The following is a 27,111-nucleotide window of genomic DNA, read 5'->3' as shown; positions in this document are numbered from 1 at the left end:
GCAGGGAGGGGTAACCCACCCACTGCCACCATTGCTGTCTCTGTCCAGAATCCATACAGCCCAGCTGGGTCAGGACAGGATCCCCCCTTGTCCCTGGGACAGCAGGGACACTGGCAGCAGCAGGGGTGGGGATAGGGTAATGGTTTAAGGCAGGGGTTGGCAACCCCCAGCACGCATGCCAAGCATGGCACATGAGGCCATTTTCCTCAGCATGCATTGGGGCCGGGGAGGCAGCAGCTGTTTGTAGCCTCCCAGCTGCAGCCAGCCCCAGCTCAGTGGTATCCCCCAGGCAGCTGGGATGCTGCAAGTCCTACTGGGAGCAGCCCAGGCTCCATGGCTATCAGCAGCTACCCAGAGCCAGGGCCAGCTGCAGCCGGGAAGCTACAAACAGCTGCTGCCTCCCTGCCCTGGCCCAGGCCCTGGCCCCAATGGTCACAGTGCCAGCACCTGCTGCCTTCTCAGAGCCCGGGGCTGGGAGACAGCTGGGGCTGGGGCTGGGGCTGGGGCTGGGGCTGGGGCTGGGGCTGGGGCTGGGGTGGAAGGGCAGCAGCTGTTTGTAGTCTCCTGGCTGCAGCTGGCTTCAGCTCTGGGTAGCTGCTGATAGCCACGGAGTCCATGGTGCTCCCATGGAAGCCCTGCTGCAAGCAGCTCAGGCTCCATGGCTATCAGCAGCTACCCAGAACCTGGGCAGCTGCAAACATCTCCTCCCCGACCCTGGCACCAGCCCCACCTGCCTCCCAGACCCAGACCCAGCCCTGGGCTCCAGGGAGGCAGCACATACCGGCAATGCTCCCCATTGTGCTGCCCTTGCCACTTTTGCAAAGCAGCATTGGAACCTGGAGTGGCAGGGCACAGCAGGGGGCACAGAAAGCTGCCTGCTCCCAGCTCCCTGCTGCCCTGCCACGCTTCCCCTGCAGGCAGGGGCAGCAGTGAGGGGCACAGCCCTATGCTGATGCCCATGCTGCTTCCGTGCACATAGGGAAGTATGGCAAGGCAGCAGGGAGCTGGGAACAGGAAGCTTTTTGTGCCCTCCGCTGTGTTCTGCCGCGCCAAGTTCCAACGCTGCTTTGCAGAAGCGGCGAGGGCAGCATAGCAACTCCACCCCCACCCCCAGTTACATGGATAGCCCATGCAGCCCCCCAAAGCCCACCACCTCATACTGCAAAACCCACCCTAGACCACATGGTACAGTTATGACCTATCAGGCCCTAGACTGTTCTAGCACCTGGACACAGGCGTGGCCTATGGGGTAGCAGTGGGGGGCTGTGACCCCTCTAACAACCTGCCCGACCACTCCCGGCCAATTGGCGGGGGTTTCAGAGGCCTCAGACCTCCCCAAGAATGGCGCCGAACCAACCGGACCAAGTAGAGGAGTGAGGCTTACGCTGCAAGCCCACCAGGTCTATCTGCTTTCCCAAGCAAGCCCTCTGTTTGTCTGAGACCATGCTAAGGCAAGCAAGGGCAGATCTGGATGACATTCAGGAGTGTGATATGGATTCCAAGTCTACCAAAACAAGACCAGGGACTGCGACAGAACTCGAGCAGTCCGTATCAGACCTGCCTATGGAGAGCATAGACAACTCTGTCTCAAGGGACTCTGCTGAGGTAACTAATTTAGATTATTTTTGTGGGGTGCTTTTCTTGTAACTGTCTGGGCCTGTGTTAATAACAATCTTTTTGCAGATAGACGACACCTTCATAGAGAACTTTCAAAACCTACACATTGGCACCCCACCGAAAGTAAAGGTCTTTTGCATGAATTTTTTTTGTTCATGTCCGAAAGAGAGCAGTTTGAGACCGAAGGCTGATGCAACAGTTTTGTTCAAAGACAATGACCGCCAACCCAGACTTTGAGCCTGTGGAGGTTACCGAGCAGGGCTATGAGGCCATGGAGGTCACCGAGCAGGGGTACAAACCTGTGGAGGTCACCAAGCAGGGCTATGAGCTGATGGAGGTCACAGAGCAGAGCTATGAACCCATGGAGGTCACTAAGCAGGGGTGTACGAGGAACTATTTTCAAATAAAAAAGTATCCCAACCCTTTTCAGAAGAAGGTTCCATGCATGACCTGGTTTTGAACAAGTGTTCAAGACGAGGCTGAAGACCTCTGTTAATGTTGTATTTCATTACCTGCTTAATAAACCTTGTTTTACCATGGTTTAAATTTGTTCTCAAGTGTTTGAATGCACCACATCGGTGTTAGTATGGGGTGGGGGGACAGTGGTTACCAGATATGTCTACACAGGTGGTTTTGTTAAAGGAAGTTTATTACTCTCCCAGTGAAGCTGGGAGTTTTGGCAGGGCAAACATGCTTTTTGAAGCAGCCAAAAAGCAGAATAAGGTTCTGAACAGAAGTGGGGTGGCTGCGTGGCTTTCAGATCAGGACACTTACACCCTACACAAACCAACGAGAAGACATTTTAAAAGAAACAAGACTGTTGTTTCAGATATTGATGTGCAATGGCAGGCAGATTTGTTGAATATGCAGCAGTTTTCCAAGCACAATCTTGGGGTGAAGTGCATCTTAACAGTAATAGACATATTATCAAAGTATGCCTGGGCCTTGTGTCCAAAAGACAAGCCAGGTGGTGAAATAGCTCAGGCCTTTAAAACCATTTTTACAGAGGGCTGAGTACCTTGAAAGGAAAGGGAAGATGGGAATACGTCCTGCAACGGGGGTATTATACAACCACCTCAGAGTTGCTGGACCTTATGAACGATATAATTGCCACCCACCCTACTGAATTAGTTATGGACTATGATCAAGTGATCAGAAAAGTGAGACTTAAAACCAGTGATAACTCTTACGCTTTTTATACCTGTGGTGAGCTAGCCTATATTTGGGGACTACTACCTGGGTCCTCTGTTAAAAAAACACCCTTCTTAGCTGATATTGCTGATGGGTTCAATTCGCTGTATGTCTACACAAACATTGCGGAACATCAGCTCGTCAGGGGCTTTTCAGTTCCTTTACTACTCTGCGTCCCTGTCCGTGGGAGCAACAATGAGTTTTGTCACCATCACATACAACAAGCCGCATTATGTCCCCATTAGTCAATACCACATCAATACAATCAGCATTGAAATAAAAATGAATCAGAACAAACACGTTTCATTTTGCTTTGGTAAGGTGATCATTAAGATTCACCTACATCCCCGGAAGACTTTGAGATTTTAAAATAAATAAAAGCATGATGATGATGGTAAAAAACTATGGGGACCCTAACTTGTACAGAAATTATTATAAAGCCCAGGCCGGGTATGGTCTTCCCAGATATCAGGGGGTGCCCGTGATGTACAGGGCTGGTGTGGAAGGCATATTTTGCAGCCTCTTTAGAAAAGCTGTTCTGCTTTTGAGATGGGGTCTGGAGATTATTAAGCCCCATGCTAAAAATGCGGCTCAAAACATAGGTAACGACATGATCGGTCACATCTCCTGAGCTGTTCTGAATAACGTGGTCAAATAGGCAAAGCAGGAGTGGTCTGGCCTCATGTATATTCAAAGAAGGAGCCTTAAAAGAAAGAGAGACGCGCCACACTTCAGACATACAGGACCTCCTCAACCCTTTAAAAAGAAGAGGTTAAGTCAACAGGGCAGCCATACACCAAAAACCAAGAAGCAGCCTGGGAGAAAGAAGGGGCACTCTCCTGAAGGAAACAGAAATATATTTTAATCGCCATGGCCTTTGTTCACTGTGGGTCTGAAGAATGCGGCAAATCTGAACTGGCTGTGTTTCAAATAGCCCCTATGCAGACCAGCATTGAGAAAAGCCTGTATGTTGAGATCCCCCCACTCTCAGCTATTACCGAGTCCAGCCCCCTTGACTTTTTCATATCTGGGAATGGGGAAGATTACATGGATTTGAACAACACACTGCTGTACCGTTTCTGCAAGATTGTAAAAGCAGACAGACCCAATCTTGATGCCGGGGCAGCAGTGGATCTGGTGAATTATCCACTGGCCTGTCTTTAGTCAGTTGGATGTCACTCTGGGAGATTGTCTCATAAGCCAGAGCAACAACTGTTACCCTTACCGAGCCTTCATCAAATTGGTCCTCAACTACAGTGATGACACCCTCACCACCCAATATTCTGCCGGCCTGTTTTACAAAGATATCCCTGGACATCATGAAATGGTCGCGCAGGATGGTGATAATCGTGGGTTTTGGAGACAGGCAAACCTGACAGAACAGAGCAAAAAGATAGAGCAGCTTGGTCATCTCCATAGTGATTTGTTTTTTCAAGAAAAACCGTTGCTGAATGGAGTGGACATGAAAATTAAAATGACACGCAGTAAAGATGCCTTCTGCTTGATGGGTGGCGCAGCAGCTGGCCAACGTAAATTAAAAATCACATCCGCCTCACTTTTTGTGGAAAAAGTGAAGGTAACCCCAGGCGTCTGACTGGGCCACGTGGAGGCCTTGCGTATGGCCAATGCTAAATACCCCATAGACCGTATGAAAGTGTTTAGCATTCCTACTGGCAGCCATGTCAGCAATCAGGAGAAAATGTTTCTGGGGCAGCTGCCCAAATTCATCATCATCAAGTTCATGGATAACAATGCCTTTAGCAGGAATTATGCTAAGAACCCCTTTAACTTTAAACGTTACAATATTAATTTTGTGGCCCTCTATGTCGATGGAAAACAAACCCCAACAAAACCCCTGCAACCAGATTTTGAGAACGGTAACTGCGTGAGAGAATACACGCAGCTGGTACAGACAGCTGGTAAACATATGAAAGACTGGGCCCTAATAATCAACTGTGAGGAGTTTGCCCTGGGGTATACTTTGTTTGCCTTTGACCTGTCTCCTGACCAGGAGTGTGCTGATCATAATTCACTGATTAAAACCGGGAACCTGAGAGCAGAAATAATCTTTGCTGTGGCTTTGTCCACCATGGTTAACATGATCATGTACGGGATCTTTGACAACATCATAGAAATAAATCAGAGGAGAAACATCCTGTTTGACTACATGTGAAGATGGACACCAAACAGCTTGCCAGGGTTTTATCTTCAGACCCTTATGCCAAAGAGACTTTCTTATATGTTTTCCCCTGTGACTGGCTTCCTAAGACTCAACTGTCTCAAAGGCCCCTAAGCTTGATGGTCAACACGCACCTGCATAATCAACCCAGAGAACGCTGGCTGGCTGTTTGCCTGAAGGATCGGAACCATGGGGAGTTTTTCGACTTGTACAGTCACCCCCCAAACAGCACTCTCTTTCCTCAAAGCATCATGTTCTTTTTAAACAAGAAAACTACTGACACTGATTTTCAGAAGAAACAGTTACAAGACCCCCGAACTGTTGCCTGTGGATACCACTGTGTGTTTTTCCTGCACCACTATAGCAAGGGGCTATCGTTTGAACAGACTTTAAAATTGTATTATTCCAATGATTTAGTACAAAACGATAGGATGGTGATACAGTTTGTAAAAAGTAAATATAAAACTTTCTGTGTGGCTGGGCCAGCTCAAAACATGTTTCAACATACCCAGACATGTATTTCTTGCTATGGCTTTCACAAACGCTTTGTCTAACTAGACCACTCAGCTGCTGCTGTGTAAATAAAGCTGTTGCTGTTTAAACATTTGTGTGTGTGTTTTCATTTTAAAAAATCCTCTGTAGACAAAATTTGTAGCAGTATAGAATAGTTTAATTCAAGTGTAAAACTTTACGTGGAAAGCCAACAGGTTTTAGAGAGAGTTTTTTGCTTCTTAGGCGGTGCTGTTTGTGTTTGTTGGTCTGAGGCAGATGCTTCTAGGTGTTCCAGATTGTCACAATTCATGGTGTTGCCCATAACAGATAGTATGTTCAGCTCAGCCATGGCTTTCATAAAGATGTCCCAACCTTTAGGCAGACATTTACTAGACCCAGCGTGAGTTTGAAGGGCTCCCCAGACTAAGTCGAGCATGTTAGAACCCTTGATGAGCATTCCTTTGTAGACAAAGCCCCCTTGATCATCCCAAAAAGAAATATCCTGTGCTGGCTCAGCTTGGTGAGCAACACTTAAGCATTTTTCCTGTATTGGGCTTGCACATTATCCAACACTTCCTGAATGACGGGGTCAGGGTTCATTGGGGTTCCTAGGGGAGTTCCAGATTCTAGGGGGTCTGTTCCGGCAGAAACAGAATTTCCCTCTGTCCAGATCACCCTGCTTTACATAGGTCAGGTATTTCTGAAGCACAGCGGCAAACGTTTAGCTTTATCATATTCTGCTAAACCCGGCCTTTGGAGAATATCCCTCATTTCAGCATCCAATAAGTGGATTGCCTCAGTTCTGATATTTTCCTGAGGTGGTGGGGTAGCTCTTAGTTGCTCCAGCTGATGTCTGGACACTAGGTGCATTTCTTCTGCATGCTCCATCACTGGTTACTCAAAAGCCTCGTAATCAGAGGGAGAGCAAAACTTAACAGAGGGCTGATAAATCCCCCAGACTGTTTCACCAACTGTTTCCTTTTTTAAGAGACAATCTTTTGTTGCTTAGGTTTTTTATGATCCCGTGTCTCTTTTTCAGCACGCGAATTTGATGCTGTGTCAAAAGGATGTTTCCTTTTAAGGTGTTCAGAGCAATTTCTGAAATGGCTGCTACTAAATTGTCAGAGGCCAAGCAGAGTATAGCTTTACTCTGCTGTGTGACAGATTGAAGAAGCAGTTTTAAGAGAGCTAGATTTCTTTTTATGTGGTTAGACATGTTTCCCTTCCACCATCTTGAGAGCAAAGAAGAAGCCACCGCTACATCATCTCTTTTTATTCCCACCCACAATTTTTTTTAAAGTGTAAGACAGGTTGGTCAGGAGGAAAAAGCTCAGTTCTTAATCTAAAAGCGCCTGGGGTAGAAGCATTTAAATTTACCACCAGATACTCGTAAGGTGTTTTAATGACATCCTCAAAAGCTTCTAGAAAGAATTGGGCCTCACCTGGGTACATCTGCTGTGCCAGGGACACTATCTGTAGCTAATCCCTGGGGTTTTTAAACAAAACCATGTATTTTGTGTTAAGGGTAATGGTATGGCTCCTTTTCCCTTGACAGAAAACATTTTGAACTATATACATAATGCTCAGATTCCGATGATGCACATACTTGGTAAAGGCTTTCTCAATTTCGCCGTTACACACAGTCCATCAAATCATCTACCACAACCATATTTTATTAGGAGGAAACAAACAGTCATCATTGAGACTGTCCAGTAGACCCTCCACAAACTTGATACAAGGATATTTACAAAACAGTTCTTTATAAAAAGGCTGCCAACAGCTATAGCACCATACAATATTCTCAGGCACAACAGACAACATTGTATCAGCATGATCCAAAAGGTTTTTAATAAAGTAACTTTTGCCACAGTTGCTAGGACCTGCCAAAATCACAGAAAAGGGGTGCTTCCAGTGCATATCCATGTTCAAAACCATTGGGGAGACTGTTAAAGTTTTCTGTGATGACCTTTTTGTCATAAACAACTTTTTGTGTTTTTCTCAAGGCTTTGGTTTCTATTGTCCACTTGCTTTTGTTCCGGAAGATAGAGCACTGTTGTATCATGATTGTTTTAGGGTTGTCCCCAGCAGGGTTTACCCCATAATCTAGAACAAGATCTCTCAAGGTTTCAAAGTTGAATTGTTCATAGTTGGCCACATTCAGGGTAATCCCTTTGACCTTCAAGCAAACCTTTCCCCAGGACAACTTGTACCCATAGGTTTTCAGACCAGCCAACAAAAACTCTGTGATGTGTTCATCTGGTGGGATTTCACTGGTGAGCTCACCTAAATAATCACTTAGCAGGGGGTTCCAATCTTCCTCACAGCTCACAAATATCATGGAATCTGTGTCGTGGTACAGACACCAGTCTTGCAAGCTGTCTAGCAGCTCATACAACTCTAAGCATGCATAAGCGGTGGTGAAACAGGCTATAAAGATGTTTGTGTTACCTGAGAGTGTGTAATGCTCTTTGGCATGCTTCCAAGACAAGCAAACTATCTTATCATCAATAACATTGCAAGATGAAATTTCATAGGTGGGAGAAAAGAGGTAGCCAAAGTGTTCTTTGGGGTCTCTCGTGATGCTGGTGTTGGGCAAGTTGGTTCTCTGAATTTATCCCACAAAGAATTTAGAAACAATTTTGGCATTTGGTGCTTTGCGGGGTTGGGTTTTATACGCTGTGGGCGTACAGTCATGCCTTCTTTTTGGAAGAAATTGGCCACATATCTCTCTTGTTTTTCTTGGTGAGTACACCAGATGGGGTAGCCCAAGGCTTCCTGCTTTTGTCAGAGGTGTATTTTTATGTATCATGAATAAAGGGTGTTAGACCTCTCAGCAAAATGCCAGACTTCATAGATTTGAGCTACTCTGTACCCCTTGGCGATAGCTTTATTCAATTCTGGTATGCACCACGTGCCCAGGAGGGCCGTCTCTTCATCAGTGTGGTTGCACTTTTGGTGTCTTGTTTCCACACAGAGGCAGCATAGCATGAACATAAGTTTCCCGTTCACCCTGATGGGTAGCATGGGGAAAAAAGTTTCATGGTGGGTACAGTTGCACCCTGGCTATTCCAAAATAGCTTGACAGGGGTTGGAAATTGTCATGAATGATTTCAGGGTGTCTGATTAAGTATTCCTTCATTTTGTTTCTGTAAGGGTAAAGACTGGTAAAATCATAATAGTGTATTTGTTCACTGAGTTTAGTTTGATAATATAGACAGATGGCATTAGTTCTCCCCCCCAAAAAAGAGCATCCCTAGGCACCAGTGGAGAAGGCAGCTGGATTCTGCTTAAAAAATCTGCAAGCTCCCCATCTATTTCTAACAGAGCCCTCCACACGTGCTCCCAAATGGTCCTAACGGTAAACCCCTCTCTCTCGAGATAATCAGTCTTGTGCAATGCCTGGTAGTTCAGAAACCTATAGGTGGTCCCCGTCAACAGGTTCTGGTCTTTCTCATTGTAGGAAGTGACACAACCATGGAAAAAACACCCATCAAATGCTGTAGGTTCTCCATCAATGTTGACATAGCCGTCTAAAAAATAGGAGCCTACCTGAAATTCCCCACCCTGTAAGGCATGTCGAATTTGAACATTTTCTTTGTACATTTCTCCAAGATGTACATTAGCCACTGGATAGATGGCTTGAAAACCACTTTTTCTGTCTGTGATAGTTGTCCAGGTGGGGAGAAGCACTATGGTCTGTGGTTCCAAAAACATAAACCTGTACATGGTCGTACAAATGGAGGCCAGCGTGATGTATTGGAAATGATCTATGCAGTCTTCTACTCTTTGGAGTTCACCATCTATTTTTACTCAGTCTACACACCATGTCATTTTCATAATCTCATCCCTGTAGAGGCAGCAGGGCTCTTTCAAAATGTTTGTCCTGCTGGCAATAATAGGCCAGCTCCTTTTGCATGTCAAAGGTCTTATCGCTATTATCCTGATACCATTCTAAAAACAGTTTTCTCACCAGACATCATATTTTCAACACTGTAGTACTCCACCTTTGGGAGAGGTCCCATATAATTTTGTTTTTTTTGCCGTGTTAAAAAAATGTGGGAAATAACCTTTGCATCCTTCAAGTCCATAGCCTGTGGAAGCCTCCTAAGTTTCATTGGCAAAAAGTTTAAAGAATCTATGAAACAGATGCCTAGCCTGGTCATTTCTGTGCACATGAGTTTACCACCCTGGGTGATTAGTATCACGCCCATTTTTCCCTTCAATAACTGGCTAACAATGAAGTAACCATCATAGGTTTTGGCATCATGAGCTATGAAGATGTAGTCCTCAAACTTTTTATCAATAAAAACCTTAATAAACTCAGACAGACACTCTTCGCCCTTAAACTCCCAAGTGCTTTCTGGCTTTTTGGGCTTAGCTTTACAAGCCTTCTTGGGGTTTTTGCCTGCAATTTTCTGAGGAATTTTTTCCCCCTGTCTTTAGCTCCATTGCAAAAATGTAGTTGGGCACATGAATCCCCATCTCCCGCACACATTCAAAATCATAAAATAATTTTTACCTTGCTGTGGTAAAATTACATGTGGCTTTCCCACTAGATAAGTTCTCTGTAATATAAATTAAATGATACAATAAGTAAGTCCTCTATGTTAAAAATTAAATAATACAGTAAGGAAAGTAGTGTATGTATAAAGTAAAACATAACTGTTTTAAAACAGAGTCACCACTAAAAGATAATCCCATCCATTTAGTCTTAAAATATGTAGAGATCTGAATGCACGGGCCGGTTTTTGCAGCCTGGTTTATCTTTACAACACACTCCTCGTTCTTGGAAAATTCACAACCCCTTTCATAGCATACAAGTCCTGTAAGAATATATTTTTTAAAACAGTCTTATTTCCATCAAAAACCTTTACAATATTTACTGGATTATTTTGTTAAACCTTCTCCTAAGAAGGTTTTTTATCGTTTCTAGTGACCATTAATTCTCATTGGCTTTATCTTTACAAAAAAACCCACTAAATGTATGTCCTTAGAGATCCAAGACACTAAAGCAAATGCTAATCTACCCAACTGAAAACTGTTGATTTGCTTTACTACCCCCCACCTTCTCCTAAAATCAGCAAAAGATTTAAACCTCATTTTAAACTGTTTTTGCTAAACCGTTCTCTTAAGCAGGGTTTTATAATTTCTAGTGCCAATTAAGCATTCAATATGGGGAGTGAGAGGTTTATCTTTCTCAGTGATCAAATCATAAAGAGCAGCATTAGGATCTTCTGCAGAATACACAGCATTTAGAAGCTCTCTAACCTGAAGTAAATGTTTCTCAGTAATTCTTAGAATGTTCCAGGCAAACCCAATGGCTATAACAGCATTGAAAATGTTATCAAGACATATTTCCTGGCAGAGTTCCTTCATTGTTTGATTTATGTCTTCATCTAACCAGGTAATACAATCATGAGCACCTTGACCCCCCTGGTCATGAATGCAACCCCAACAATTTTCAAGAAATCTCCTCCTCAAGCAATATTTCATTATGCCATAAAAGGAAACATACACAAGAGATTTCATGAAGATTTTACGTTCTTGACGTGAAACAAGACCTGATGATTCAGTGCCTAATTGTCTTCTAAACTCTTCAGTCTCATCCAGTCTTTGTTCTCGGCAGAAAAATATGCTTCCTTCAGGTGTCAGCTGTATGGGTGTACTGGTGAGCAGGCTTTCTGGAGTCATTAAAAAGGCTTCATCTAACTGCAAAGGAGTGCAAATAAAAGCCTTAGTTAGCTGCTGTTTAATTAGTCCTTAGCTACTTCCAAACACACACGTGCTATGAAGTGAACCCACACCGCCACCATCAAAATCTAAGCGCCCCCCCACAACCATGCTTCAAGTCTCTTACCGGCCTCTCTTCTGCAATGACCTCTACTTCACATGCAGGCTCTGGCACAAAGATGCCATCTTCCAAATTATCAACGTCTGCTTCAGGGGCCTGGGCCTCCTCCATTTGCCTGTTCATTGGGACTTCCTGAACAGGGTCAGGCATCTCAAAGAGTTTTTGGGCTAGGGGGTTGCCCTCCTCCTCAAAATGCTTTCTATGCGGCCATCTAACAAGTCTTGCGGTTGTGATGAGGGGACTTACAGGAGTTGTGAAAAAATCCATATCTGCACCTGCTAGCCTTAGCACAGTCTCAGACAAACAGAGGGCTTGCTTGGGAAAGCAGATAGACCTGGTGGGCTTGCAGCCTAAGCCCCACCCCTCTGCTTGCTGTGGTTGGTTCAGCATCATTCTTGGGGAGGTGTGAGGCCTCTAAAACCACCGCCAAGTGCTCGGGAATGGTGGAGCGGGTTGTTAGAGGGGTCACACCTTGCCACTGCTACCCCATAGGCCACACCCATGCCCGGGTGCTAGAGCAGTCTGGGGCCTGATAGGTCATAACTGTACCATGTGGTCTAGGGCAGGTCTTGCAGTATGAAGGGGTGGGCCTTGGGGGGCTGCATGGGCTGTCCTTCTGATGTTATGGACCATGTGGTGGTGGTGTCAACACCATGTGACTGGAGGTGGGGATGGGGTTACTGATGTCACACACCATGTGACTGGGGGTGGGGGTGGGGTTGCTGATGTCACACACCATGTGACTGGGGTGGGGGCGGGGTTGCTGATGTCACACACCATGTGACTGGGGTGGGGGCAGAGTTACTGATGTCACACCACGTGACTGGGTTGGGGCGGGGTTTGTGATGTTACACAGCATATAAGAGGAAAGGCGGAGGGGTAATGGGGGCGGGACTTCTCATTCCGCCCACCTGTCACATTTGCACTGAAGGGTGACGAGCCTATATACTACTCCTGACTCACTGTACTTTTTAAGTGAAGCTAAAGAAAAATAAATATAAAAAGACATGAAGTGTATTTGTTAAATAATTGTCCAGCTCTATCATATGTAGTCACCTATATAATAGATGTATAATGTACATGAACATGTTTTCAATATAGGGACATGGTTGTATGACTCAAATGAGTTACTAGCATTGAAGCCTGGTGAGACACATTCTTTCTGCATGTCAGGCTACAAGTAAATAATGCTAGTAATCCTAATGAGTGCCAGTAAAACCTTCTTGCCACACTATTCTATGGTACATGCTATATGTACTAAATATACTATAATGAAACTAGGTATGTTTTAGATATGCTTCCTATCCCTCTCCTTGTATCTTAATTATAGTTATGGACCAGATCTTCAGCTGTAGTGAACCAGCATAGCTGTGTTGAAGGTTGGTTCTTTAGCCCAACCTGATAGCTGCTTAGGTACAATTAGGATACATGAATATATGTACACAACCTTGACCCTTCATCCTCATTTTTAATACCCCATACTTTCAAGGCTTTGAATCCTAGACAGTATTAGGATAGCATTGCTATAGACAATCCAAGGTATTCCCTTAGAAGAACTTCAGTGCTACGCTTTGCCCAGCGGAATTAGGCTGTGTGTTGGGTCATCTGTGGTGTTTGTTTCCCCCACAGGCTGAAATGCTATCATATCTCCTATTGCAGATGATGATAATATTGTTAATATTTCAGAAAAACGCAGTCTGCTGAAGAAATGAGTTTACAATATATCATAAAACACTGTGGGTGTTTTTACAATTCTTAATTAGTTGAACATGTGGACATATCTGTCATTTTCAGTAATGCTGGAGAAGATTAGTCAATGGAGCTATGACAGTTTATACCAGCTGGAGATCTGCTTCATTTTTTCATACTATGAAAAATTCACTGTTATTGTTCTTGGGGAGAAGGTGTACTGAAGAAAGAATGGAATATACATTTAACTCTACTTCCAACTACACTTTGTAGATCAATTTCTTTTTGAAGTTACCCAATCTCTTCAGCCAGAAAAGTTCAGAAGAATTTCAAACTTTAATGCTGGACCCAAAATCAGAGTGCAAGTTCACAAGTTTTCCTTTTCAAGTGAAAAATATGAATACAATCATGTCTCATTCGTTCCCCTGTAACCTTCCTCTCTCTTACTACCTTTTATTCTTCAGTTTGTCTCAGGGTACGCTATATATAAACAAGCTGTCTTTCATATAAAGTCTTATTTTATTCAACAACTACAAATTGGAACACCCTAGGGTATGTCTACCCTGTGACAACAGCATGCCTCATCCAAGATGGCTCTGAACATGATCCAGCAACTTTCTCCCACTCTTTGCATTCTCCAGGTCCAGAAATACACTAGTGAAGATGCTGCATGGTTATCCCAAGTAACCATTCTCAATCATGCTGGGGACTGATGTCTTGAGAGGGGTCATGGAGCCTCTCCACTGGTCCATCTCCAGGGTTGGGGTATGCTCAGCTTGTCCCTGCTGGAGCATGCTGCTGCCACAGTATAGACATGCCCTAAATTCTTAAGGTTCATGTATTTAAGATCCCTTTTCCTGTCATGAATCTTCTTGGTCTTACCCATCTTCATATTCCCATTTGAGTGGCTTAGCATTCTACCAGAAGGCCAGCTCTAGGAGCACAGAGAGCGGGCGTGCCAGAAAGAAACTGAGAAGGTAGAGAACTTCCAATGGAATCAGTAAGACCCCATGGAATAGTTCAATTCTGTGAAATTGGTCATTTCAAATAAAAAAAACTGTTCTTCTAGAAAGTCTTCTAGCAGCTCTTCTAATTGCCATACATACTTTCTCTTTTATTTGTTTTGTGGTCTACATTGCTTCAGAACTTTCACCTAGCATGAATTTAAAACTAATATTTTTGTATCTGTTCCTTCGCTAGGGTTACAGTGGCAAGGAGAAAGCTTTCATTGCAACTCAGGGACCGATGATTAACACCGTGAATGATTTCTGGCAGATGGTTTGGCAAGAAGACAGCCCTGTCATTGTTATGATCACAAAGCTTAAAGAAAAAAATGAGGTATGACACCAATTAACTAAACCAAGAAGTGGGGTGTGTAGACTAGGCTTTTAGGAAGAACCTCATGGAAAATCTGATGATTCCAACAGTTAACCACTTCTAATGGGCATTTTGGAAAAACCTAAGATGGATGACCAGATAAGCCATTATAAAGCAAATGCAAGAGATGCATAGAAAATATCCCTATATATGTTTGCCTATATTTATGTTGTTGGGTTGTTTAGAATGAGAAACACTCCACTAATCTTAGGTCATCTTTCTAAATAAAGGATCACCTCCTGTTACTGTTTTATATATAAAATGTTTTCTTTTTGAATACTATAATGCTCATAGAAATTCACCATCTATGTTCCAAGCCCACATTTTGGAAAAACTGAAGACAACTTCAGTGCCCCAGGGGTCAGTCCTGGGGCTGGTTATGTTCAATATCTTCATTAACAATCTGAAAGATGGAATGGATTGCACCCTCAGCAAGTTTACAGATGATACCAAGCTGGGAGGAGTAGTAGATACACTGGAGGGCAGGGCTAGGATTCAGAGGGACCTAGACAAGTAGGATGACTGGGCCAAGAGAAATCTCATGAGGTTCAATAAGAACAAATGCAAAGTCCTGCACTTAGGACACAATAATTCCATGCACTGCTACAGGCTTGGGACCAACTGGCTAAGCAGCAACTCTGCAGAAAAGGACCTGAGGGTTACAGTGGACAATAAGCTGAATATGAGTTAACAATGTGCCCTTGTTGCCAAGAAGGCTAATAGCATACTGGCTGCATGTACTAGGAGTTGCCAGCAGATCAAAGGAAGTGATTCTTCCCCTCTATTCAGCACTGGTGAGGCCACACCTAGAGTACTGTGTTCAGTTTTGGGCCCCCCACTACAGAAAGGATGTGGACAAGTTGTCCGGCAGAGGGGAATGAAAATGATTCAGGGACTGGGGCATATGACTTTTGAGGAGAAGCTGAGGGAACTGGGTTTATTTAGTCTGCAGAACAGAAGACTGAGGGGGGATGTGATAGCCTTTAACTCCCTGAAGGTTGGTTCCAAAGGTGATGGAGCTAGACTGTTCTCAGTGGTGGCAGATGATAGAACAAGGAGCAGCAAACTGCAGCAAGGGAAGGTTAGATTGGATTTTAGAAAAAAACTTTTTCATTAGGAGGGTGGTAAAGCAATGGACCAGATTACCTAGGTAGTGGAATTTCCATCCTTGGAGGTTTTTAAAGTACTGGCTCAGCAAAGCCCTGGCTGAAGTGATCTAGTTAGAAATGGTCCTGCTTTGAGTAGGGGGCTGTACTAGATGATCTCCTAAGGTCCCTTCCAGCCCTAATTTTCTATGATTCTATGAACTTCTGGTAAATCCAACCCAGGTTTTACAAGAGATCTGCTTCATCCCAAAGAATAATATTTGAATATGTTTAATCAATACAAAGGAGACATCTGGCCAGAATGAAAATATATTACTCCTTTCTATAATAATGATTGCCTGGAACCATTGCACGTCAGTTGTTAATGGCCAGATAACAGTCTGTTTTTCAGTCTGTGATTTCTGGATGGATTCCCACCTACCTATGTTAATAGCTTTATTTAATACTGGTGCAAATCAATGTTAAGTTCTTAGCATGGTCTCAGGACTCCTCCCAACTTCCTTCAAGCACAGAGGTAAAAATCACTGTTGATCCAGAGGAGAAAGTCAAGAAACCAGTCCTGCAGATATCCTGCTTTGAAGGTTTAAATGGCACAAATGTGGTATTTAGGGTATTTGTGCAGGATTGAATTTTAACTCTTTGGGCATATCTTCACCCTGGACTGTGCTAGGGGGCACCATAGTGAAGTTCAGCATATCCATTCCGCAGATGCTAAATACAGAAGCAGGTACAATGTGGCTTCCTTAAAGCTGCACTGGACACATGCAGATAAGCTACATAGAATCATAGAAAAGTAGGGCTAGATGGGACTTGGGGAGGTCCTGTAATCTGACCCCCTGCTCAAAGCTGGTACATCCCTATCTAAACTACCCATACAGGCACTTGTTTAACCTGTTCCTAAAAACTCCACAGCTACAAGACACATAGCACAGGAATGCCAAAAACACCCTAACTTGTCTTAGGTAAAGCAGGAGAATTAGGGCACTATCAGTGTCTTGCCACTGCAAGGTTAAATGCACTCTATAGATCCAAGGAAGAGGCCCGTGCCCCTCACTACAGAGGAAAGCAAAACTCTACATAGTCTGTACCAATACAACTGTGAGGTAAAATTACTTCCTGACCCCAAATATAGCAGTTGGTCTGACTCTGAGCAATTGGACAACACTCTCTGCAGTCAACACCCCATGCTTCTGAGAACAGCAGGAAAAAAAAACCTGATACCTTTAGCAAGAGGAGGGGGGAAAACATCCTTCCTGGCCCCAGGTGGCAGTCAGCAAAGCCCAGATGCATAGGAAAAACCCAACCTTCTCACTCTGATGTGGAACTGAGCGACAGCAAACAATGATGTCTTGGTCATGCCTAGAGCCACATTAAAGTGGTTAATACATTAATGGATAGGGAGTGGTTAAGCCAGTCTTCACTGCAGTGCCTCTACACAGGTTGCCCAGGCAGTGTTGACATGTCTTGAGAAGAAAAAGATTGCAACTATGGCTGCTCAGAGCAACCATGCATGTAAAAGGCTGTCCAGCCCTGCTGCACATGTCCACAGAATGTCCCTTGCCCTCTGTGAGTGTGGAATTTAGGTTAGTCCAATTTAAAAATGTCAGACAGGAAAGCATTATAAAGTACATCTGTGCTGTAAAGCTAGGAACAGACATTACACATAAACCAGTTTAAATGATCAGAAACTGGTTTAAACCTGTAGAAGAACATAAGTTCAGTGCACATAAACCAGTTTCAAAATGGCTGAAAGTGGGTTAAGATAAACCTGGTTGAATGTATTATCAGACTTAACTGATTTATGTCAAACCAGTTTATGTAATGCCTGTCCCAGACCCCTTCCTGGTTTAAGTTAAAGCAGAGTCCCCCAGCATCCCAGATGCTTTGCAGCACTGGGCTGGGCTGTCTTCTCCAGAAAGCAGGCCTGACCCTGCCCCTCTGCTCCCTAGCAAGAGCTCCAGCAGAGACTGCAGGGTCTGCTTGGCTTCCCCCTGCCCCATCCCCCCTCTCCACTTGCTGCTCAAAAAGGGATCCCCCCTCCCTCCCTGCCATCTCCCACAACACAGACCCCAGCCCCAAGGACCCTTGCCAGCATGTGGTATGCTAGCTTATGTTGAGAGGTGTCTGTGTGTGTCCAATTTCCAATTTCACTGGGACAGGACAAAAGCAGACAGGACAGTGCCCACTTAGGGCTTTTTGGAGCTAATCAGCAGGTCAGCTGGTAATGTCCCTCCATTTTTTCCTTGGAAAAAGTTGTTTAAGAAGAGCTTGAACTAATGAGAGGCTTTTATTTTCTTGATGGGCTGCTTTTATTTTCTTGATGGGCTGCTGTGTTATCAGCTCCCTGCTGGCTCCCTTGCTTGTCAGGTTTGCTGCATACAGTATGAAGAAGGAGGGAGAGGGAGATTGAAAAACTCAGTATCATCAGCAGATGCATGCACTCCACACAAGCAGTCCTCCCTTCTGCAAAGATTGACTCAATTCAGGCTCAGGCTTTTTGAATGTCTCTCCCTAGCCTAAATGATGTAGAGTATGTTTCCACATCAGGTATCATTTTGAAACTGTTAGTGTAGCCAAGCAAATGCCCGTGTGACTTACATTAATTGATTACTTTTGAAAACTTACCCCACTACAGTATGGCAAGACTAACAACTATTTGAGAAAATACAGAACTTTTAAACACTTACTTTTAACACTATGTGAGAAGAATGACTTGAAAGAAATGTCCAGTGGTTTCCAATGAAACAGGAAACCCTGTGTTTACCTGAATTATGCAGTCCTGCTTCAGTAGTATTTATCAGCATTGTTGTGGACTGACACTGATAATTTCCTCCTAATAAAAGAGGGTGAGGCATCTTTAGTAGTTCCCAGGCTACAAGGAGAATGTCTGTGTTTACACAAATTGTTCTGACATTCCAGTGAGAAATGCTGGCAAGAAATGTTAAGAAATTCCGGATTGTTAGCTGAGTTGTTCTGTTGTTTTTCTTGCTGCTGGGAAGAAAACAGTTTCAATGTTTACCATTTTCAGTGCATTAACTTTTCTATTAAAATATTTACTGCTTAGAAAGGAGGCAAAAACAGCTGTTGTTTAACAAAATAACACTTTGCAATTATTGCTGTTTTGTTCTCTGCAGCATTGCCATCATTTTCAGGGCTTGTTTATAATATGCACACATAGACATGCACATTAACACGCTCCTGTTCAAAAGCAGCAGCACCCCCGTCTCCCTCTCACCGCCCCCCTCCCATTTCTTTCACCCTCTCAATAATCAAATCAAATCTTAGGTAAAGGCTGGCCTGCCTTCACTTTTCTCCAGCTAAGGACTGGAGCCATAGTGTGTGTCCAAAAACAGGGAACATAAAAATAACAATAAAGATTTCAGACAATGTCACATACATTTCTTTAGCATAAGTAAAATCCTTCATGACTTTAGTTTCACAATTTAGAGTTCTGATTTGATAAAGTTACAATAATGAAAGTGAGTTGTATATAAGGAAGATAAAATTTGGTCTAAATTGAGTGAGTTTCTTTTAATGAGGGACATTCGAGAAAGATATAAAATGATTGAAATTTGCTGTAATAAATTTCTGTTATATTAATGAAAATGCATACAAAGGGAAATTAAAATGTAGAAAATAAGATTAATTTGGTCTGCATAACAAATGCATGTTTCATTATTTTTTGCTGTCTCTTTGGATTTAGTTCTGATAAATCAATGGAAACTGGTTAGTCAGTGGTAGGGGAGGTTACAGGAACTGCAGTGTGGTTGGTTTTACTGACCAAAACCCAGAAAAATGGAACTGGAAAACATAACATCAAGCATTGATTGGAAGATCCTTCTGTCATATTTATTCATTCAGTGAATCAATAAGAATTTTACCTGAATAAGTAGCAAGTACCTGGGAACTCTGCTATAAAATTGTAGGAATAACAAAGTCTTGTTTCAATACAATTAGGATAAAGTCCAAAAATGTCCTATGGTGCATATAGATTTCTTGTGTTTTAAATAAAGAGAGGAAAAAAACCCTCTAATCTTATTAGTCCTTATCCATTGAGTCATGAAAGTGAAATGTTTTCATCATTTAGTCAAGACACTGGAGCAATAAAAATTTAGACAAACATCCAGAGAAGGTAATACACTATTTTATAGACTTTTCTGCCATCAGATAATCTGCATATTTACAAACCTACTCCATGGACTGTATACATTTTGTTTATCCTCAAAATAATGGCAATAGTATTACATATCAGGCAGGAAGCATATTTCTAAAGCATAAATAAAGTCTACAATCCAGCACTCTGAGAAATGTTTTACACAATGGATGGTTTTCCATGCAAAAATGTTTGCAGTCATTCTTTTGATACTTTTGATGGGAACTAAAGAAACGTAGCTGTTGGAAATACTGGATCTTGTAGAATTCACTGTTAGTTTAGTTATGACTGGTTTCTGCAGAAAATAGTTATTGGATAAAAGGTATAAACAGCAGTGGAAGAAAAACCCATATAATCTCTCTCCCTCCTAGGGCAGTACCCCTCTTACTAGGCTTCGGAGTCTTGATCTTTGTTGCTGAATCTCCTCCTGTTTCTTGCTATCTTATCCACCCAGAAACCCAGTGTGACGTCTGTAGGTATTATAGGGCTTGCTAGTGCAGCCCTGTGCTAGTCTGCCTACAGGTGGCGACAGGGTAGACCTAGGCTCTGGATCACCATGTCTGCCAGGAAGTGGATCTTACATTTTGCTCACCTGCCACAACTTTGATGACCTATATATTCCTGAGAGGCAATTCCCACAGTGATCCCACCTGGTCTTGATCCCTGTGTCTTCAGTGGGGCTCCAAACCTCCCCTTTACCCCAGCCTAACCTCTCCAAATGGTGTTTTATGATGTTATTCCAGTGCAAGGTTGCAGTGCTGCCTGTTGTAACCTCCTCTGCACCGCAGGGTGTCCTAGTGCCTCTTTTGGGTACACCCTTCCAGGGGCCGGTCTTGGCCTGCGCTCAAACAAAATCAAAATAGACAACAAGAGAAATCACAGAACCACGCCCCCCCCCGCCCCCCCGGCTGCTTCTCAGCCTTCTTGTCAGGCTCTGGCAATGTCCCCCCCACAAAAAACAAGCCCTTAGTCCATTTTCTGCTGTGTGCTAGCCTGCCCTGCACCCCTATGAATGTACACAGTCTTTTTGGGGTCTCCCTCTTGTGCAGGAAGGCTCTACCTGTGACTGTAGATTTTTCCCTTCCGGCCCTCCTCTGGATCCTCTGTTGGAAAAACTCCAGTCCGGAGGTTCTCTCTGACCTTGTGGGCTCCCCCGCTCTAGATCCTCAGCTGCAGCTCTGCTCCGGAGATTCCCACTAGCCACTTGTTCACAGGCCTCCGCCTGCCTCAGGGTCACTCTCGCAGGGCTCCTCAGGCCCGTTCTGCAGTTTCTGCCTGCCAAGATGCTCACCCGCTCCTCTCTCCCTGTGGCCTGCAGGGAACTGACCCCCCTCTGCCCCTCCCTGGGGCCCAAAATACCTTTGAGCAGCCTCCCTCTACCAATCCTGAGCAAGATGCTGCTTCGGAAATTGGGTGGGTATTTTCCTTCCTTTCCGGGCTGCAACTGCAGCCCTGCCGACCCTCCATGCTGTAAGTTCTGTCTCACTGCTTCACATATCCCCCACCCAGTTAAGACGCCGTCAGGCACTCTTCTTTGTTCATGCAGGGGGTTTTCTTCTTGGACCATCACCTGCTCTCTTGATGCGTGCTGTGTTTTGAGAGACTCGCTTGAGTAGCAACAAGAAAGAAAATCAGCCACAACATTGTCTTTACCTGGTCGATATTCAACTGTAAACTGAAATGGCTGCAAAGCCAAGGCCCACCTTGTTATACGGGCATTGTCTGTTTTGGAGGATTTTAACCATTTCAGTGGTGCGTGATCTGTTATAACTGTGAATTCCCACCCCAACAGGTAGTACCGAAAGTACTCCACACCCCATTTCACTGCTAGACACTCTCTTTTTACTGCAGCGTACCTTCTTTCATGGTCATTTAATCACCTACTGGCGTAGGCTATCAGTTTTTCCTGCCCCTCAATCCTCTGGGGGATCTTGGCCCCTAGCGACTGTCCTGGTGCATCTACCTGAAGGATAAAGGGCAGTGCAAAATCCAGGGTGTGTAGTATAACATCCTTATATAAAGCCTGCTTGACTGCCTCAAAGGCTTGCTGTTGTAGCTCTGTCCACTGTATGGGGCCATTCCCCTTCCCCTTGTTCATGTTGGTAAGCAGGACTGCTAATTCCACAAATCTCAGTATAAATTGTCGATAATACCCGGCTAAACCAAGAAAACCTCTCATTTGTCTTTTGGTTCGAGGGACCCAATAACTTTTAATCACCTCCACCTTATCTATTAAGGGTTTGTTTTGTCCTTGCCCCATGCAAAAACCCAAATAATCTGTCTTGCGCTGTCCTAATGTACATTTCCCTAGGTTTACCCTCAAACCTGATCACCTTAACTCCTGTAAAACTGCTTGGACTGCTGCTAGATGTTGCCCCCAGGTCTTGGTATATATGACTATATCTTCAATATAAGCAGCAGCATATTCATGTAACCAGTCCATCAGCCTTTGAAAAGTGGCCACTGCACCATTTAGGCCAAAGGGCATTCTACAAAACTCATAGAGTCCCCATGGCATTCCGAATGCTGTTTTAGCCTGATCTTTTGGTCTTACTGGGATCTGCCAATATCCTTTGGCTATATCAAAGGTGGAGATAAATTCAGACTGCCCTATCCTTTCCAGCAACTCCCCAACATGAGGCATGGGAAACGCATCAAACTGGGTGATAGCATTGAGCTTACGAAAATTTATACACAAGCGGAGTGACCCATCCTTTTGGGGGATGGTCACTATACAGCTTCTCCACAGACTTCTAGAGGGCTTAATTATTCCCTGTTGAAGCATCTTTCCTATTTCCTCCTTCACTGCCTGATAATGGTGGTATAGGATCCTTCTCCACCTTTCCCGCACAATAGCTCCTTCTGGTGTTCTAATTCCGTGCACTGCATCCCTTGTTCTCCCTGGGATTTCACTGAATACATCAGCAAATTTCTCTAATACCTGGTTCAACTATCTTAGTTGCCTCTCCGTCAAACTGGATCCTGTGGCTGGGGCCTCTAAGTTGAACCTGTCTGTCCCCACGTCTCCCAACTCCCTTCCAAACTCCTCTTTCTCTGGGATAGAGGTGGCCAACAATCCCTCTGGCTCCTGGCACAACTTCAACAGGTTAGCATGAAATATCTGCCTATCCCTTCCACGTCCTGGCCGTAATACCTCGTATTCTACTGGACCAACCTGGCGTACAATCTGGAATGGCCCCTGCCAGCAAGTCAGAAATTTACTAGTTGAACTGGGTAACAGGACCAATACCCTGTGCCCCACCTGAAACTGTCTTTCTTTGGCCCCTTGGTCATACTGCTGCTTCTGGTTCATTTGAGCCTTCCTCAGATGATCACCAGCCACCTGATTCACCTTCATAAGTCACTCCCTGAGGTTTGTCACGTACTGAGGAGGGGCTGTTCCTTCATTCCCCTCCTTTTCCCACTCTTCATGAACTACGTGTAATAAGCTCCGTGGGGTATGCCCATACACCAGCTTAAATGGTGCATACCCTAACGATGCTTGCAGCACCTCTCTAACCGCAAACAGTAATGGCGGGATCAACAAATCCCACTGTCTTGGGTCCTCCTGGGCGCACCTCCTCAACATGGCCTTTAATGTCCCATTAAAATGCTCCACCAGACCATTAGTCTGGGGGTGGTAAATCACTGTATGCAGGTGCCTTATGTGTAATATCTGGCACAATCCCTTCATCACATGGGACATAAAATTCATTCCCTGCTCAGTAATGATCTCCCTTGGCAGTCCCACCCTCGAAATCCAATTCAATAAGTCCTCTGCCACTTTTGAACTCGTGACTGCCCTTAGGGGCACTGCCTCAGGATACCTGGTCGCATAATCAATCAGCACTAATATAAACTGATGCCCTCCCGCACTTTTGGGGAGTGGGCCAATCACATCCAGGGCTACGCGTATGAAAGGTTCAGAAATTACGGACGCTCTAGGGGGTTTCTTTACGCTGACCCTCTGGCATTCAAGGCATTGATTACAAAACTGTTCTACATCCTGGTAACACCCCGGCCAAAAGAAACTACATGTCACCTGGGCTATAGTTTTCTGTTTACCCAGATGCCCCCGCAGTGGGCGGGCATGGGCCAATCACAATAAATCATGGCAATAATCCCGTGATACCATAATCTGGGCTAACACTTCATTGTCTCGCTGCCCCCTTTTAAGCCAATACAACACACCTTTTCTCACCTCACACCATGGCAGTTGGTTGCACAATTCTGGACATATCACTTGTTGTTCTCTTTTGGCAATCTCCGACTCCCAGACAGCTCAGAACACCGGTTCCTCCCATTGCGCATCCCAGAATTGCGCCCCGCCAGCAAACGCACTCATGTCCCATAGGTCAGCATCCTCCCTGTCTGACCCTTCTTCATTTTCCTGGCCTATCAGCCCCTCACTACGATCCGCTTACTCCTGATCCTTTGCCAACAACTGATATATCTCTGGCCAGTCCTGACCCACAATCATAGGGTGCAGCGGATCATCAACTATCCCCACTGGCCGTTCCCACGTGACCCCTCTTATTGTGAGCCATACTTTCATCCTTGGGTACATGCAGCTGTGCCCATGCAAACATACCATCCGAATGGGTGTCAACCTCGCCTTTTCACTCAAAGGTACTAACCCTTTTTGGACCAAGGTTTGATCACATCTGGTATCTATTATTGCCCGGATCACACATCCTGCCACTTCCACCAACACTGACAGCTTGGCCCATCATTGACTCTCTGCTACTCTCCCTAGACTACAATCCATCATCTCCACCAGGGGTTGTTCCCATGCAACTGTGGACTCATTCTTCCCTTCGCGCCGCATATATATTTCTGAACTATATAGGCGTGAGCTATTTGGACAGTCCCTAGCCATGTGCCCTTTCTTTCCGCATCTGAAGCAGGTGACTCTTGTCACTATTGGCCTGTGGTGTCCCTTACTATCGTGCTGTCCCCAGCGTTCTCCCGTCTTCCCACTTACACTATTATTAGGGCTGTCCAATTTTTCATGAGCCCCTTCCCCCCTGTGCACACTCAAAATCCTCTGCCAACTGCAGAGCCTCTCTAGAGGTCTTGGGATGATGGCACTTGACCCACCTCTGTGTGCCTTCCTCTAAATCAGTAAGGAACTGTTCTCATAGGATCATATCAATCACTTCCTCCAAGGATGTGACTCCTGCCTTTAGCCACCTATTTAATAAGTCTGTTAATCTTTGTAACAGGGCCCTAGGTGTCTTCTCCTCCTTCCTCTTCCACGCCCGGAACATCTGCCTATATCTTTCAGGGGTAATGTCCAGACAGTGTAGGATTTCCTCCTGAACCTTCTCATAATTCTAAACGTCTGTTCTTGACATGTTACTATATGCTGCCTGTGCCTGCCCTACTAACAGCACCCCTAATTTGGCCGCCCATTTTGATGGGTCTAATCCTGCCACCATGGCACCCCTTTCAAAACTCTCCAAAAATGTTTAGGGGTCATCTTCTGTTGTCGTTTTAGGTGCTCAGAAATCTATCAGTTGATGCTACATTAACTCCTGCTGTCTTATCAGCTGCTCATCTGCTGCCATCTGTCTGACCGCCTGCTGCTGCTGCTGCAACAATTGTACAAAAAGGCCCAAAGTCTGTTGCATGACCCCTGTGCCTGCAATGCCTCCTACTAATGGGTCAAACTCCATCTCTACCCCTGGGCTGGGTTCTGTTTTCCTGGACAATGCACCAATGTGACATCTGTAGGTATTATACAGTTTGCTCGTGCTGCCCTGTGCTAGTCTGCCTACAGGTGATGACAGGGTAGACCTTGGCTCTGGATCACCATGTCTGCCAGGAAGTGGATCTTATGTTTTTCTCACCTGCCACGACTTTGATGACCTTTATATTCCCGGGAGGCAATTCCCACAGTGATCCTGCCTGGTCTTGATCCCTGTGTCTTCGGTGGGGCTCCAAACCTCCCCTTTACCCCAGCCTAACCTCTCCAGATGGTGTTTTACGATGTTCTTCAACAGCCAGGTTGCAGTGTTGCCTGTTGTAACCTCCTCTGCACCCCAGGGTGTCCTAGTGCCTCTTTTGGGTACACCCTTCCAGGGGCCGGTCTTGGCCTGCGCTCAAAATCAAAATAGACAACAAGAGAAATCACAGAACCACGCCCCCCCCAGCCTTCTCAGCCTTCTTGTCAGGCTCTGGCAATGTCCCCCCCACAAAAAACAAGCCCTTAGTCCATTTTCTGCTGTGTGCTAGCCTGCCCTGCACCCCTATGAACGTACACAGTCTTTTTGGGGTCTCCCTCTTGTGCAGGAAGGCTCTACCTGTGACTGTAGATTTTTCCCTTCCGGCCCTCCTCTGGATCCTCTGTTGGAAAAACTCCAGTCCGGAGGTTCTCTCTGACCTTGTGGGCTCCCCCGCTCTAGATCCTCAGCTGCAGCTCTGCTCCGGAGATTCCCACTAGCCACTTGTTCACAGGCCTCCGCCTGCCTCAGGATCACTCCTGCAGGGCTCCTCAGGCCCGTTCTGCAGTTTCTGCCTGCCAAGACGCTCAGCCGCTCCTCTATCCCTGTGGCCTGCAGGGAACTGACCCCCCTCTGCCCCTCCCTGGGGCCCAAAATACCTTTGAGCGGCCTCCCTCTACCAATCCTGAGCAAGATGCTGCTTCGGAAATTGGGTGGGTATTTTCCTTCCTTTCCGGGCTGCAACTGCAACCCTGCCGGCCCTCCGTGCTGTAAGTTCTGTCTCATTGCTTCACACCCAGCTTTTACAGGAAGGATGAGGATGCCCTCAGTCCTGCCTTGCCCATATTCTAGTGGTTATGGCAACTTCCTGGAAAGTAGGGATACATGTTCAAGTCACTTCCAACTGGGTGGAGCTATGAACCCAAGTCTCCCACTTCCTTGGAAAGTGACCTAAATCCTAGGCTACTGGCTAAAAGAGTGTTGGATCATCCTTCCTCTTTCCATTCTTTCGTAGGATTGTGAGACTTTGAAGGCACATAGTGTGCTGCCCTTCATCAAATACCTGAGGAGCAGGAATTCACATACATCTCTCCTTAGCTTTTCCTGTTGGTTACCAGTAGACAGCTTCCTATTTAGCACTAAAATGCTCTATAGGTATCTAAATCTGCCTATTGAAAGAATGGGAAAGTTATACATCTTCCCACAAAGGATCACTCTCTTTTGGCCAAGTGGTGCCTTAGCTTTAGACATCTAATAGAAAGAATAGGAATTTAGGCAAAGTCCTTGCTTCAAGGATTGCAGTATACAAGTGTTCCAGTAGTGGGCTCCTCAGGGTCTGAATTTGAATTAATATAGTTTAGCATGACTTCAGCAATAGACAGTTGAGGTCAGGGTACATATGTAAGAGTAGGAACTGCTTTGTCATAATTTATGAATTATGAATTATGACCTGCTTACTGGAACATTTACTGTATGAAGATGTCAGTATAAGACAGAAAACAGGAACAGGA

General features: G+C 44.9%; 1 protein-coding gene across 1 annotated transcript in view; it reads left to right on the top strand.

The window, feature by feature from the left end:
* The window catches only part of PTPRR (protein tyrosine phosphatase receptor type R), a 261,768-nt gene that overhangs the window by 213,828 nt on the left and 20,829 nt on the right, over positions 1-27,111 (top strand). The window contains exon 10 of the mRNA XM_019493652.2: positions 14,220-14,357. Within this exon, the coding sequence (XP_019349197.1) occupies positions 14,220-14,357 (138 nt within the window). The remainder of the gene's footprint in view (positions 1-14,219; positions 14,358-27,111) is intronic.

The sequence above is a fragment of the Alligator mississippiensis genome, chromosome 4, assembly GCF_030867095.1.
Source record: "Alligator mississippiensis isolate rAllMis1 chromosome 4, rAllMis1, whole genome shotgun sequence".
Taxonomy (NCBI): Eukaryota; Metazoa; Chordata; order Crocodylia; family Alligatoridae; genus Alligator; species Alligator mississippiensis.
This window is presented reverse-complemented; position numbering and strand designations above follow the sequence as displayed.